General features: G+C 43.4%; 2 protein-coding genes across 2 annotated transcripts in view; both read right to left on the bottom strand.

The window, feature by feature from the left end:
* Positions 1-916: 916 nt before the first annotated feature.
* On the bottom strand, positions 917-8,318 carry c3h6orf89 (chromosome 3 C6orf89 homolog). The gene is made up of 8 exons (XM_059329199.1): positions 8,189-8,318; positions 6,183-6,430; positions 5,363-5,525; positions 5,024-5,172; positions 3,564-3,715; positions 3,256-3,391; positions 2,928-3,051; positions 917-2,147 (listed from the first exon to the last, which is right to left on the bottom strand). The coding sequence occupies exons 2-8, from the start codon at positions 6,369-6,371 to the stop codon at positions 2,065-2,067; spliced, it is 996 nt and encodes a 331-aa protein (XP_059185182.1). The 5' UTR covers positions 6,372-6,430; positions 8,189-8,318; the 3' UTR covers positions 917-2,064.
* Positions 8,319-8,520: 202 nt separating this feature from the next.
* Positions 8,521-14,066, bottom strand: part of dram2b (DNA-damage regulated autophagy modulator 2b) — a 15,032-nt gene continuing 9,486 nt past the window's right edge. Inside the window, exons 7-8 of the mRNA XM_059329200.1 lie at positions 13,743-13,835; positions 8,521-10,880 (exon numbers count right to left, since the gene is read on the bottom strand). Coding sequence (XP_059185183.1) covers positions 10,749-10,880; positions 13,743-13,835 — 225 coding nt within the window. The 3' untranslated portion in view covers positions 8,521-10,748. The remainder of the gene's footprint in view (positions 10,881-13,742; positions 13,836-14,066) is intronic.

Genomic DNA, 14,066 nt, shown 5'->3' with positions numbered 1-14,066 from the left:
AAAATGACAAAAAAGATTTAGAATGACCAAAAACAAGTTAATTAAAAAAAACAACACACAAAATTACCAAATTAAAAAAGGCACAAAATTAAACAAAAAATATTTTTAAAAATAATTTTACATTTTTCTTTTTATGAAATACTACTACTTTTTTTTTTTTTTTTAAACTTTGAAATAGGTCAATTTGACCCACAACGTAAGAGGAGGGTTCAGTATCTAGAATGCAGTACTTTTACTGTAGTGGAGTCATTTCACAGTGTGTATTAGTACTTTTACTGTAGTGGAGTCATTTCACAGTGTGTATTAGTACTTTTACTGTAGTGGAGTCATTTCACAGTGTGTATTAGTACTTTTACTGTAGTGGAGTCATTTCACAGTGTGTATTAGTACTTTTACTGTAGTGGAGTCATTTCACAGTGTGTATTAGTACTTTTACTGTAGTGGAGTCATTCCGTAGTGTGTATTAGTACTTTTACTGTAGTGGAGTCATTTCACAGTGTGTATTAGTACTTTTACTGTAGTGGAGTCATTTCACAGTGTGTATTAGTACTTTTACTGTAGTGGAGTCATTTCACAGTGTGTATTAGTACTTTTACTGTAGTGGAGTCATTTCACAGTGTGTATTAGTACTTTTACTGCAGTGGAGTCATTTATCAGTGTGTATTAGTACTTTTACTGCAGTAAATAAAGGATCTGAATACTTTTAGAGGTGTAGTGATTCCTCTGACCTTTGACCTTCAGTTTCTGTTGATCCATTAATTAACATGTTCGGACTAATAAAGATTAGTTTATTGTTTGTAGTTTTAGTCACTTTGTCTCATTCTTTCCTCTGTAAAACTTCTGGAAGATTTTAAGATTTAAAAGGCGACAAAATAAATAAATAAATAAATAAATAAATTCCACACAGACACAAAAACATGATGAGAAGTTTTAATTTCCTCATAAAACTTTGACATTTCTAATCAAAACGAACATCTGAACAGATTCTTTAACTCACGTTTGAACTTTGGCAAACTGTTTATTTATCATCCACCAAACACAGATTCTGTTTTCTGCTTCGTGGATTTATGGGGAAAAAAATCTCTGAAGATGATTTATTGATCATCACTGATAATCACCAGATAATATTACAACACATTACTATTAAAATATTAATGGCTTGAACATTTATATACATACAATCAGAACAATAAATAACAGAAGCAACTTCGTCTGTAAAATCAGTCAAATTAAAATTAAAAACAAATCTGAAGCTGAAGAATAAAATATAACAAATCTTTTTTTTGTAATTTAGACTGAATATTCCTGTTACTTTTAGGGTGATTGTGTCATTTTGACATCATGGAACTTCTCCACACTGATAAAAACCAGATAAACAGTAAATCTAAAGGTCTAAAACCAGATAAACAGTAAATCTGCTGCATGGACAGATAATTTACCTTGACAAGATTTATTAAATTAAGATTATTAAATCTAAACAGAAATAAACATGTTGAACACTTAAAATAAGAGATTTACTCTTAAAACCAGATAAATGATCTAACACTTCTAAATCTAAAGTTTTTTTTATCTTGGTAAGAACCAAATAATCATCAGGTCACTCTGCTCGGCCAGTTCATCTTTAATTTATCTGGTTTTAAGAGTTCAGAGACAAACAGCAGCTCACTTTCTCCTTCTAATGCTGCAGATCTGCTGGAGATATGGCACGAGAACATCCACAACATCTGAGACTAAAGAGAGTCTCAGACCAGGACTCAGAGTCTCAGACCAGGACTCAGAGTCACAGACCGGGACTCAGAGTCTCAGACCGGGACTCAGAGTCACAGACCGGGACTCAGAGCCACAGAGTCATTTCTCTCAAACCTCGAAAAACCTGCAGGAGGATCCCAAACTACAAACTGGAGTTGTCTATGTGTGTGTGTGTGTGTGTGGTTTTCCAGTTCTGGTATGGTGGGGTGGTTATGGGTAAGGGGGGCATCAGGAGGGTTTTAAGGCCGTTGAGCTCCGAAAACCGAACATTCACAGTCGTCCTGACCTCTGACCTCTGACCCCTGACCCTCCAGGTCAGAAGACGGAGCCGTCACAGATGATGTTCTGGCCTCGGCCGGGGAACAGCTCCATCTGCCAGTAGCGAGGGTCTGCGTAGACTAGAGGAGGAACAGGAAAACATCAGAAGAGAACCAAATGAGGGTCTCACTCCCTGAAACGCCCCTAATCTGAATATGAGCCGTCCTGAGGGTCTTTTGTCTGGACTTCTTTAGTCCCTGTAGTAGAGCAGGGTCTTTATTCTCCCTGTAAACAGCCTGGTTAGTGATTGGATAGAACGCTAAGCAGGATGTGACGTAGTACTGGACGCCACAACAACACGCAACATTTGTAAAAGCTGGTGAAGCAGTGTTGGCAACTTAGTGACTTTGTTGCTATATTTAGCAACTTTTCAGACCCCCTTAGAGACTATTTTTCAAGAAAGAGACTGGAGACAAATCCAGAGACTTTTTCTGGTGTTATTGGAGACTTTTGGAGACTCGTTCTTGCTCTTCTTAACGAGCCGTGGGGGCCGGAGGCTCTTCTTAACGAGCCGCGGGGGCCGGAGGCTCTTCTTAACGAGCCGCGGGGCCGGAGGCTCTTCTTAACGAGCCGCAGGGGCCGGAGGCTCTTCTTAACGAGCCGCGGGGGCCGGAGTCGACGATCTAAAACCATGAATCACCTCCAGAGTCTCTAAATCCCTCTGGGGGCTAACTAGTAGTGGAGACATGCAGAGTGAGCGGAGGGGGCGTGGCCTGAGACTTCAGAGGGGGCGTGGCCTGGAACTTTAGAGGGGGCGTGGCCTGAGACTTTCCCAGAGGCCACTCTTCCCCGGAAACACAGCTACAGATATTGTTGTGTTTGTTGTTGTTGTGTTTGTTGTTGTTGTGTGGAGGTGTTACCCATGTCTCCAGGTGCCAGCCACAGGTTGAAGGAGCTGCAGTGTTTCTGACAGCGCTGGACGGGCAGGACTCGAACCGTCGGCAGCCCCTCACCCACCACCAGCCAGCCGAACACACCCACCCCCTGGAACACAGACAGGTAGAGATCAGACAGACAGGCAGGCAGAGAGACAGACAGACAGACAGGCAGGCAGGAGGACAGACAGACAGACAGGCAGGCAGAGAGACAGACAGACAGACAGACAGACAGACAGACAGACAGACAGACAGAGAGACAGACAGACAGACAGACAGACAGACAGACAGGAGGACAGACAGGCAGACAGACCTTGCTCTGGGAGTTGGTGCTGTGGGTGACCAGGCAGCGCTGCACGATGGTCCCAGCGCTGTCCAGCAGGGGGCAGAGCTCCGCCTTGGGGAAGAGCCACCTCAGGACCTTCTCCCTGGTCCCAGAGCTGAACCTCCTGCACACAGCACAGCACTAGGGTTATTATTATTATTATTATTATTATATAGTTAGGATTATTATAGACCACTGTGTTTCTGGTGCAGGTCTGGTTTATAGATTATTATAGACCACTGTGTTTCTGGTGCAGGTCTGGGTCTGAAGGGGTCTGGTGGTAGCAGGAAGCGTACCAGAGCAGGGTGAAGTTGGCGGGGCCCTGCGGGAGGCCCTGGTTGTGGTTGTGCAGGCCGTCGTCCTCCTCCAGCAGGATGGACATGGAGCCTGAATGAGCCAGGTAGAGCTCCTCCAGCTGCTGCCGCTGCACGCTGAGGGACTCCCCGCCCTGCAGGGACCACCACAACACAAAACACTTCAAACAAGGTGGACACATTATTAGGAGCCTTTCCATCAGGAACTTTTCCCTCCAGTGAGCTGCTGTGGAGACACAAAACGCCCAAGATCAGCCCAACTTCACCGGTTAGCGGCTCAGAAAGTACCTGGCTACCACTGTCAGACTGGACGGGGTTAACGTCTCCGGCTCTTACAGCTGGGAGAGACTGCTGCAGGAGGACTGGGCCGCTGGTGATGCTTTGGGACGGCGCCTGCTACTCGTTAAGAAGAGCAACGAGTCTCCTAAAGTCTCCAATAACACCAGAAAAAGTCGCTAGATTTGTCGCCAGTCGCTTTTTTGAAAAACAGTCTATAGAGGGGGCTAAATAGTCGCTAAGTAACTAGTGGGCGGAGCCAAAACACTCTCCATAATGACCAAAAATAGATGTAAAAATGACTAAAGTGTCAGAGTGTGTGACATCATCACCAGAGTGTAGAGGGAGAGAAAAAATTGTCAAAAAATAAATTTGAAAACTGCGCTCCAGGCCGCAAATTCCACTCTACAGAAATAATTTATACATAGAAACGTAGGAAAATTAGTCTTCTCCCTCACAATCCTCTGGTAAAGCTGTCAGAGTTATAGTTTGGGCGTAGGACGCACAGATGATCCACCAACACCACCAACAGCCTCATTGGCTCCCATATTAAAAACGCAGGGAGATTTCTGGAAAAGGGAGATGTAACAGTTTTTTTAGATCGCTCTAACAAAGCTATTTTTTCATTTTTCTTAAAAAAAACATATGTAGAGGTTCAGGAAGAACTCAGGACGCTCAAAGTGAAGTCGGATCAATGATAGGTATTATGGTTTTGCCAAAAATGCTTTCTGTTCGAGGCCAGAAATTCCAGTCTGTCCACCTCTGGATGCTGTCACTATTCCTGAACATTCTACAGCGGCAGTTAATTCTGTTGATTGCTCTGCTCTGATTGGTCGACCCCAAAGCCTTTGATCCTTTAATCTATCTCTCACAGAAAGAGAGAACCAGACACACACACACACACCATAGTTACCATATAATATGGTGTTTGTTTTCTCAGTGGAAACACGCTATAATCACATTGTTGTGTGGTAACAGTGCAAACAGGTTTAAATGTCTAACTGTTGTTATATTGTAATGAATCTTTTAAGCCTCCACAAGTTTATTTCCTAAAGAAACTAAGAGAGGAAAACTATCTGAAGCACCACACTGGAGTTGAACAACAGCTGGAGAATAAACCTAAAGTCCTTCATTATTATCTTATTCTGGCGGGTTTGACCTCTGACCTTCAGCAGGACGAGCTGTGGCCCCCGTCTGAGGGTCACCGTCCCTCTGAGGCTCTCAGGGACCTCCAGCACCGAGGAGATCTCTGCACAGCCCGAACAGTTCACCAGGTTCTGCCTGAGAGAACCGGCACTCCACCACTCATGGAACCCTGCAACACACACACACACACACACACACACACACACAGTATTTCCTCATGAAATACTATAAATATTAATATATATATACTATGTGTATACTATGTATATACTATATATATATACTGTGTATATGTAGTATACACAGTATATATATATATATATATATATATATATAGTGTGTATCTGTAGTATCCAGACCTTGCAGGTTGTACTTCTTGGCGATGGGCAGTGACAGCAGGCGGACGTGACTCAGCGGAGACGACCAGTTACAGCAGCCCAGCTGGACCAGTCCTAACTGGGAGCTGTGGGGGTAGCAGAGGGCCAGGACCACCAGCAGCAGCACGCCCAGCGCCACCACCACCTGCACACGGCACACTGCTGTTACTGGGACCTGACTGGGACGGGACTGGGACCTTACTGGGACGGTACTGGGACCTTACTGGGACGGGACTGGGACCTTACTGGGACGGGACTGGGACCTTACTGGGACACTACTGGTGTTATTGGGACCTTACTGGGACGGGACTGGGACCTTACTGGGACGCTACTAGGACCTTACTGGGACGGGACTGGGACCTTACTGGGGCGTTACTGGGACCTTACTGGGACGGGACTGGGACGTTACTGGGGCGTTACTGGGACCTTACTGGGACGGGACTTGGACACTACTGGTGTTACTGGGACCTTACTGGGACGGGACTGGGACGTTACTGGGACGGGACTGGGACGCTACTAGGACCTTACTGGGACATTATTTAGTCTTTTCAGACAAAAAACACTCCAAACATGTTTTTCCTAAGTCCTTTCCCAGGATGAAGCCTTCAGTGATTTATTGATTATATTCCTATCAGTGATATTACAGACCGTTATTGATTATATTAGTGTCTAACAGACCGTTATTGATTATATTAGTGATATAACAGACCTTTATTGATTATATCAGTGATACTACAGACGGTTATTGATTATATCAGTGATACTACAGACAGTTATTGATTATATCAGTGATACTACAGACCTTCATGGCGGCTCTGAGCAGGGGGAACTGTGGCGGTTCTCTGCGGGGCTCGTTGGTCTCCAGAACCTGCTTGATGAACCTCTCGATCTCCCGCTCCGACATGCCGTAGCGGTAGCCCGACTGGCGCAGGATGTCGATGCTCTCCGACAGTTTGTCGTAGATGCACGGCTCGCTCATCGTCGTCCCCATGACGACGCAGCAGGCGACGAGTCCCAGTCAGACCAGTCGCTCCAGCAGCATCGTGTCACCTGAGGAGTCGCCACATGATTTAGACTCTGGAGGTGACGTTTGGTTTTCACCGTCGCTAACTGTGCACAACGTCAGCAGCTGATCATAAACAAAGCAGCATGGCTAATTATGCACAGAGTCTCCTCTGATCATAAACATAGTGATGGTGAAATAACAGCATCACTAACTGTGCACAGAGTGTCTGGTGCTTGTTGTAAACAAACAGAGATCGCTAAGCTAACACCTCCTGCAGCAGCAGCACATACACACTGTACTGCTACAGAGCTAACTGTTAGCCTGTTAGCACATACACACTGTACTGCTACAGAGCTAACTGTTAGCCTGTTAGCACATACACACTGTACTGCTACAGAGCTAACTGTTAGCCTGTTAGCACATACACACTGTACTGCTACAGAGCTAACTGTTAGCCTGTTAGCACATACACACTGTACTGCTACAGAGCTAACTGTTAGCCTGTTAGCACATACACACTGTACTGCTACAGAGCTAACTGTTAGCCTGTTAGCACATACACACTGTACTGCTACAGAGCTAACTGTTAGCCTGTTAGGACACACACACTGTACTGCTACAGAGCTAACTGTTAGCCTGTTAGCACATACACACTGTACTGCTACAGAGCTAACTGTTAGCCTGTTAGCACATACACACTGTACTGCTACAGAGCTAACTGTTAGCCTGTTAGCACATACACACTGTACTGCTACAGAGCTAACTGTTAGCCTGTTAGCACATACACACTGTACTGCTACAGAGCTAACTGTAGCTAACTGCTGCTAACGGAGACTCTTAACGAGCCGCTAACTGGCCTCCGGCTCCTAAAGAAGATTCAGAAAAAGTCTCTGGATTTGTCTCCAGTCGCTTTCTTGAAAAATAGTCTCTAAGGGGGTCTGAAAAGTTGCTAAATATAGCAACAAAGTCACTAAGTTGCCAACACTGCTTCACCAGCTTTTACAAATGTTGCGTGTTGTTGTGGCGTCCAGTACTACGTCACTTCCTGCTCTAGTGTTCTATCCAATCAGCAACCAGGCTGTTTACAGGGAGAATAAAGACCCTGCTCTACTACAGGGACTAAAGAAGTCCTGATGAAAGTCCTCTAGGACGGCTCGTATTCAGGTTTAGGGGCGTTTCAGGGACTGAGACCCTCATTCTGGGTTTTGTCCGGTGATGGAAACACACTCAACAGTTTCTAGTTTAGCTGAAGTTTGGCTCTGATCAATAATTGAGACAAATTATTAAAAAGGTTCTACTACTAAAGTTAATATAATAATAATATTTATTTATTTACATTCTACCAGTGATAACATGAATAACATTATTACAGATAAAACAAATATGTCACTACCAAGTTGATCCTGACCGATATAATAAATAATATATAATATATAGACATATTTATAACTTAACATACCGACATAACTAGTTAATAACATACATCCTGACTGATATAATATATAATAAAAAATATATAGATATATATAGTATATAGATATATTTATAACTTAACATACCGACATAACTAGTTAATAACATACATCCTGACTGATATAATATATAATAAAAAATATATAGATATATAGTATATAGATATATTTATAACTTACATCCTGACCGATATAATATAACATAACTAATATTTAATATATGTATTGACCCTCTGAGCCGTTAACTGCTGTTAGCTTTAGCTCGTTAGCCTCGTTTCAACAGTCAGTTCAGGTGAAATAAAGGAAACTGGAGATAAATCAAAGTTTCACCTTAAAGTCTCATCTGTCGCCGTGCTGCGGGTTGATTCTTTCTCTCGTTATGAATAAAAATAAAAGTATAATTTAAAGATAAATGAGGAGCTAGTTATTGATCAGGATACAGCTTCTTCTTCGTCTGTTTCCTTCTTCCTCTTCTTCTTCTTCTACGCATGTTTTAGGGTTTAAACCCGCTCAGAGCTCATCAGCGCCTCCTGCGGCTCCGGACGGTAACAGCACACATTACATCACAATCTAAAAAGTGTTTCATCATATAAAATAAAATAAAATAAAAATCACAGTGTTATAAGAAACAACTTTGTGAATATTTGACGAGTGACAGAATGTTTTCAGGACGTTTATTAGACACATTTAATGTTAAAACACGAGGTGGAAACACATTAGTCGGCTGAAAATAATACAATGAGCATTAATAAGGCTGTGGTGATAATATCTGTTATGCTTATATTTTATAACTCATTTAGCAGATTATTGATACTGATATTTTCCCCCAACACCTCATCAGAAAGTCTCTCCTGTAGTGGAATGAACATACAGTATTATTATTGTGTTTACTCTAGTTGTTACTACCAGCAGACAGGAAATACAAAAAGTATAAAAGTACAAATACAATCAGTGCATCTCTCGTATTTACTGATAAAACACTTGTTAAAATGAAGTAATGCAGCTAAAAGATATCAGAGTTCAAACATGAAAGCATCCAGTGCAGCACATGAACTCCAGCAGATATTCTATCCACCTAAAGTGATGGACACATGAAGCTTCATCAACCACGTTCTGCCCTCTAGATGGCGCTCTCTGTTCAACAAACACAACCAGTCGCCTTCTTTAAACCCAGAGAACCATCCAGAGCAGTGATTCCCAACAAAGATCCACGGAGCGCTCTTCATTTTAAATCTAACCGGTTAAATATCTACATCTATACTTTATAAATGAGAAAAAAGCCTACAAGCTCACAACACACGGAAACGCTTCATGCAGGTTAGAATGTCAAATGCTCTTTTCAAAAGTAAGTTCTTCATTCTTACTCTTCTTCATTGAAGAAAACAAGGGTCTAATATTTTTTTCCATGACTGTATAAATCAATATTTAAGTTTTCAAAATCTGGTTTAAATATCAGGTTGATAAAAGTCTTGATTAAAATGAAAAAAAAAAAAAAGTTTTCTTTGGTTTATTTGTTATAATGTAAATCTAAACAAGTCTAGTTGTTTTTCACACTGCAAAAAAGGTTTAAAACCAGATCAAACAGTAAATCTGAGGGAAATGATCTTGCTGCATGGACAAGATTTATTAAATTAAAATTTCTAGTTTTAATAATAATCTTTATGCAAGTTTGAAGGTCTGTTTTTTCTTCTTCTCAAAAGTAAGTAATTTAGCATAACACTGTAAATTTAACCTCTTAAACCCAAAAACCCACATAGACTTGGTGCGGCGTGAAAGCAGAAACTGATTACAAAGATAATAAAGTTACATCACCGTGCAGCGAGAAGTTGGCGAGACAAAGTTTACAAAGGTTAAAATTTAGTTTAAAAGGTTGGGAACCTGAACTGATGTAGAGAACTTGGGTCTAATTCATGTTTTGTATCTTAAACCGGTTTGATTTCATGGCGACCGGCTGAAGCAGGCGGTAACCTCCCGCTCTGAGCAGGAAGGAAACCTGCAACCTCTCTAAAGTCCAGCAGGGGGCGACACCGAAGAAGTCCGGTCCTATCTATCACAATACTAAATGAGACGACTCATCACTTTATTATTATTATTATTATTATGATCTCTACTGCTAGCTTCAAGTCTTCTTCAGTACAATAACAATAAAAATAATAATCGATTAATCTGTCGATTATTTAAACGATGAATCGATTAGTTGTTTGGTTAATAAAATGTATAAAAATATCAATCAGTGTTTCCCAAACCACAAGATGACGTCAAAAAGACACAAAATGACTAAAAAAGACACAAACTTTCATATCAAGGTGGGGGCCACAAAATATTGTCACGGGGGCCACAATTGGCCCGCGGGCCGCCAGTTTGAGACCCCTGATGTAGATTAATAGAGTTTATGGTTCATGAAGCTTCATTTGGACACTTTAATCATCCAACTTCAACATCAACCAGTGAAAAGATGAACTGGGACATGAAGACAGTGGAAGGTTTCAGGTTTAACAGCAGGAGAAGAAATATAAAAAGAGATATAAAGTGCAAAGCGTCATATTTGGTTTTAAAGGGTCATTTCACCCAAATTAAACACATTAAAATCTCTCTTCACCTTCATTTCTCTCCAGTCAGATACTTTGTTTTTATTTATTCCAGTTTGTCAGTTACAGCTCTAATAAAACCCAAAACATCTGACTGGACAGATTCAGTTTAATCCTCTAAGAGCCACTTCAGCAGATCTGAGAGTCTATAAAATATCTTTAAAAAGCATTTAGAGCCGATTAGAAAGAGTTAAACAGGTCGTCACGTTCCTCCGGCGTTCGTCACGTTCCTCCGGCGTTCGTCACGTTCCTCCGGCGTTCGTCACGTTCCTCCGGCGTTCGTCACGTTCCTCCGGCGTTCGTCACGTTCCTCCGGCCAGCAGCGGAGACGACTCGTCGTGTTTGAGCGGCGGCGCCGCAGTGCGGCCGGCGTGCGACCACGAGTCGTACAGGTCGGAGCTCTGCAGGTCGGCTTCGGCTCGCAGAGTGATTTTCTTCATATAAAAGAAAAACAAGAAGTTAAGGAACGTCCTATTAGTCATGATGAACCTCTGTTAGGAGTTTATGATGTTCGTCTGGTTGTTTTTAGTGAATATGAGAAACTAAACGACTCGACGGTCCGAGTCTCTTCTGTTCAATCCGTCTGTTTGGAAATCAAAACACGGATAACTAAAGTGACCTGTTTTATCAATAATCAACCTTTCATTTACAGCAGACATTATACAAAAGTCCCACTTTTCTCTTTTTTTAAACACAATGCACGACCAGGATATCAAGTATGAGAATAAGGCTGAATGGTGATTTAGTGAATTTACATTCTGCAATTTAGTGGTAGTGGTGGTTCTATGAGGCCGAGTTCAGAAAACACAGTGGAGCCATCAGAGACTGGTTCCACCTCAGGAGACAGTGATCAACCTCAGGATGTCCCTCAGCTGACTGCTACACATTCTGATGTATTATTAAAAAACTTAGAGCTTTTGAATACTCACATGATACGCTATGTTTCCTCTAGTTGGTCACGGCTTACAAATATTTAGGGATCAATATTGATCAGAAGCTCTTTTAACCACCAGATTGAAAGCCTTGTGACAAAACTGGAACTAAAATTAGGATTCTTTTTCAGAATGAGTGAGTCTGGCAGCAGGTGAAGGAGGGTAGCTGGGCTGCTGACCCCTGACCCCTGACCCCTGACCCCCGGCTCCAGCGGCTCTGGGGACGTGGAACGTCACCTCGCTGGCGGGAAGGAGCCCGAGCTTGTGCAGGAGGTGGAGCGTTAGCAGCTAGAAATAGTACCGCTATAATACCGCTCACGTGGGTAACGATGATGGTACCTGGAGGAGGTGATTGGGAGGAACGGCCCGATCTGAACCAGAGTGGTGTTCTGTTATTGGACTTCTGTTCTAGTCACGGTTTGTCCATAACAAACACCATGTTAGAACATAGAGCTGTTCATAAGTGTTCCTGGTACCAGAGCACTCTAGGCCAAAGATCAATGATCGATTTCATTATCGTATCGTCAGATCTGATCATGTTCTGGACACTCGGGTGAAGAGAGGAGCAGAGCTGTCAGCTGATCACCTCCTGGTGGTGAGGTGGATCAGGTGGTGGGGGATGCTGCTGGACAGACCTGGCAAACCCAAACGTGTAGTGAGGGTGAACTGGGAACGTCTAGCGGAGGCCCCTGTCTGCAGGGTCTTCAACTCACACCTCCGGAAGAATTCCCAACATCCCGGGTGAGGCTGGGGACATGGAGTCCGAATGGGCCATGTTCAACATGTTCAAAGCCTCAATTGTTGACGCGGCTGGTAGGAGCTGTGGCCTGAAGGCCGTCGGTGCTTGTCGTGGCGGCAACCCAAGAACCTGCTGGTGGACACCAGCGGTGAGGGAGGCCGTCAAGCTGAAGAAGGAGGCCTTCCGGTCTTGGCTGGCCGAGGGGTCTCCGGAAGCAGCAGACAGGTACCGTTCGGCCAGAAGGGCTGCAGCTGCAGCAGTCGCTGAAGCAAAAACTCTGGAGGAGGTGTCGCGTGGAGGTCTGGGACAGTGCCAGTGGAGTGGCAGACCGGGGTGGTGGTTCCCATTTTAAAAAGGGACCGGAGGCTTTGATCCAATTACCATGGAATCACACTGCTCAGCCTCCTGGGAAAGTCTACTCCAGGGTGCTGGAAAGGAGGCTCCGGCCGATTGTGGAACCTCAGATTCAGGAGGAACAATGCGGCTTCCGTCCTGGCCGTGGAACAACGGACCAGCTCTTTACCCTCCCAGACTCCTGGAGGGGGCATGGGAGTTTGCTCATCCAGTCTACATGTGTTTTGTGGACTTGGAGAAGGCTTATGACCGTGTCCCTCCATTGTGGTGAAGAAGGAGCTGAGCCTGAAGGCAAAGCTCTGGATTTACCGCTCCATCTACGTTCCAACCCTCACCTATGGTCATGAGCTTTGGGTAGTGACCAAAGAACAAGATCGTGGATACAAGCGGCTGAAATGAGCTTCCTCCGTAGGGTGGCTGGGCTCAGCCTTAGAGATAGGGGGAGGAGCTCAGACTAGTGCCGCTGCTCCTTCTCCTCTAAAGGAGCCAGCTGAGGAGGTTTGGGCATCTGGTAAGGATCCTCCCTGCGCCTCCCGTTAGAGGAGTTCCAGGTCCAACTGGTAGGAGGCCCCGGGGAAGACCCAGAACACGGTGGAGGGATTATATCTCTCTCCTGGCCTGGGAACGCCTCGGGGTCCAGGAGGAGCTGGACGTTGTGGCTGGGAGAGGGGCGCCTGGAATGCCCTGCTTAGCCTGCTGCCCCCGCAACCCGGCCCCGGATAAGCAAACGAGAATGGATGGTTAGTTTTTATCTCTCATTGGTTAGTTTTTATCTATAAATCTATTCTTGGGCTGCTTCCCTCTTACCTGTGTTCATACATGTGAATTTAAATCGATTCTAAAGTAAATAATTTCTTGGTCAGTGTGATGCTCCTTATAGTCTCTACTGAGGCTCCTTCACTGTTGCTGTGCAGGATTTGTATTTTAATTGTTTATGATAACTGTGTTTAAATGTTGTAACTTGTCTCTTTTTATGCTGCTTTCTTGGCCAGGTCTCTCTGGGAAAAGAGATTTTTTAATCTCAACGAGAAGTTGACAACAATTTTTGTTATTATAACTGGAAAAGACAAATAAAATCCTGTTTTAAATTAAGTCCTCTGACCCTGATGGATCAAAAAGATTTACATTTTAAAACTAAACTCAATTTATTCATTAGTTTATTAATGTTCTTTAGTGAACCGTGAGTCTGATAACAGATGTGGATCTGGAGGATCTGGTGGATCTGGTGGATCTGGTGGATCTGGTGGATCTGGAGGATCTGGAGGAGATACCTGGAAGTCTCTGATGTAGGTGAGGAAGAAGCTGATGAAGGAGAAGGCCAGAGACCACTCAGACACGGTGCTGATGATGTGAGCCGTGTAACCCTGAAACACCAACAACATTAATAATCACATCCAACCATTTAAATCATCACAGAGCTGCTCCACAAACTACATTATTATCATTATTATTATTATTAAATGATTCTAGTCGGACAACGTTCCTGTGCAGCTGGTTTATTATTAGAACTGAAACATGGATATATATATCATATTATATCATGTTTTCTTCAGGTTCTTATTCATTTTAATGTCTGGTTCAACTAAAGGTTCATT

The sequence above is a fragment of the Centropristis striata genome, chromosome 3, assembly GCF_030273125.1.
Source record: "Centropristis striata isolate RG_2023a ecotype Rhode Island chromosome 3, C.striata_1.0, whole genome shotgun sequence".
Classification (NCBI taxonomy): Eukaryota; Metazoa; Chordata; class Actinopteri; order Perciformes; family Serranidae; genus Centropristis; species Centropristis striata.
Note: the sequence above shows the minus strand (reverse complement) of the source record. Positions and strands in the feature narration are given on the sequence as shown.

Coding starts and splice junctions, on each gene's coding strand:
- c3h6orf89 (XM_059329199.1), bottom strand. CDS start 6,371: ATGGGGACGACGATGAGCGAGCCGTGCATCTACGACAAACTGTCGGAG. Junction 3,716..5,023: donor CACAGCTCGTCCTGCTGAAG/GTCAGAGGTCAA, acceptor TGGTCCCTGCAG/GGCGGGGAGTCCCTCAGCGT. Junction 3,392..3,563: donor GCCAACTTCACCCTGCTCTG/GTACGCTTCCTG, acceptor TGCTGTGTGCAG/GAGGTTCAGCTCTGGGACCA.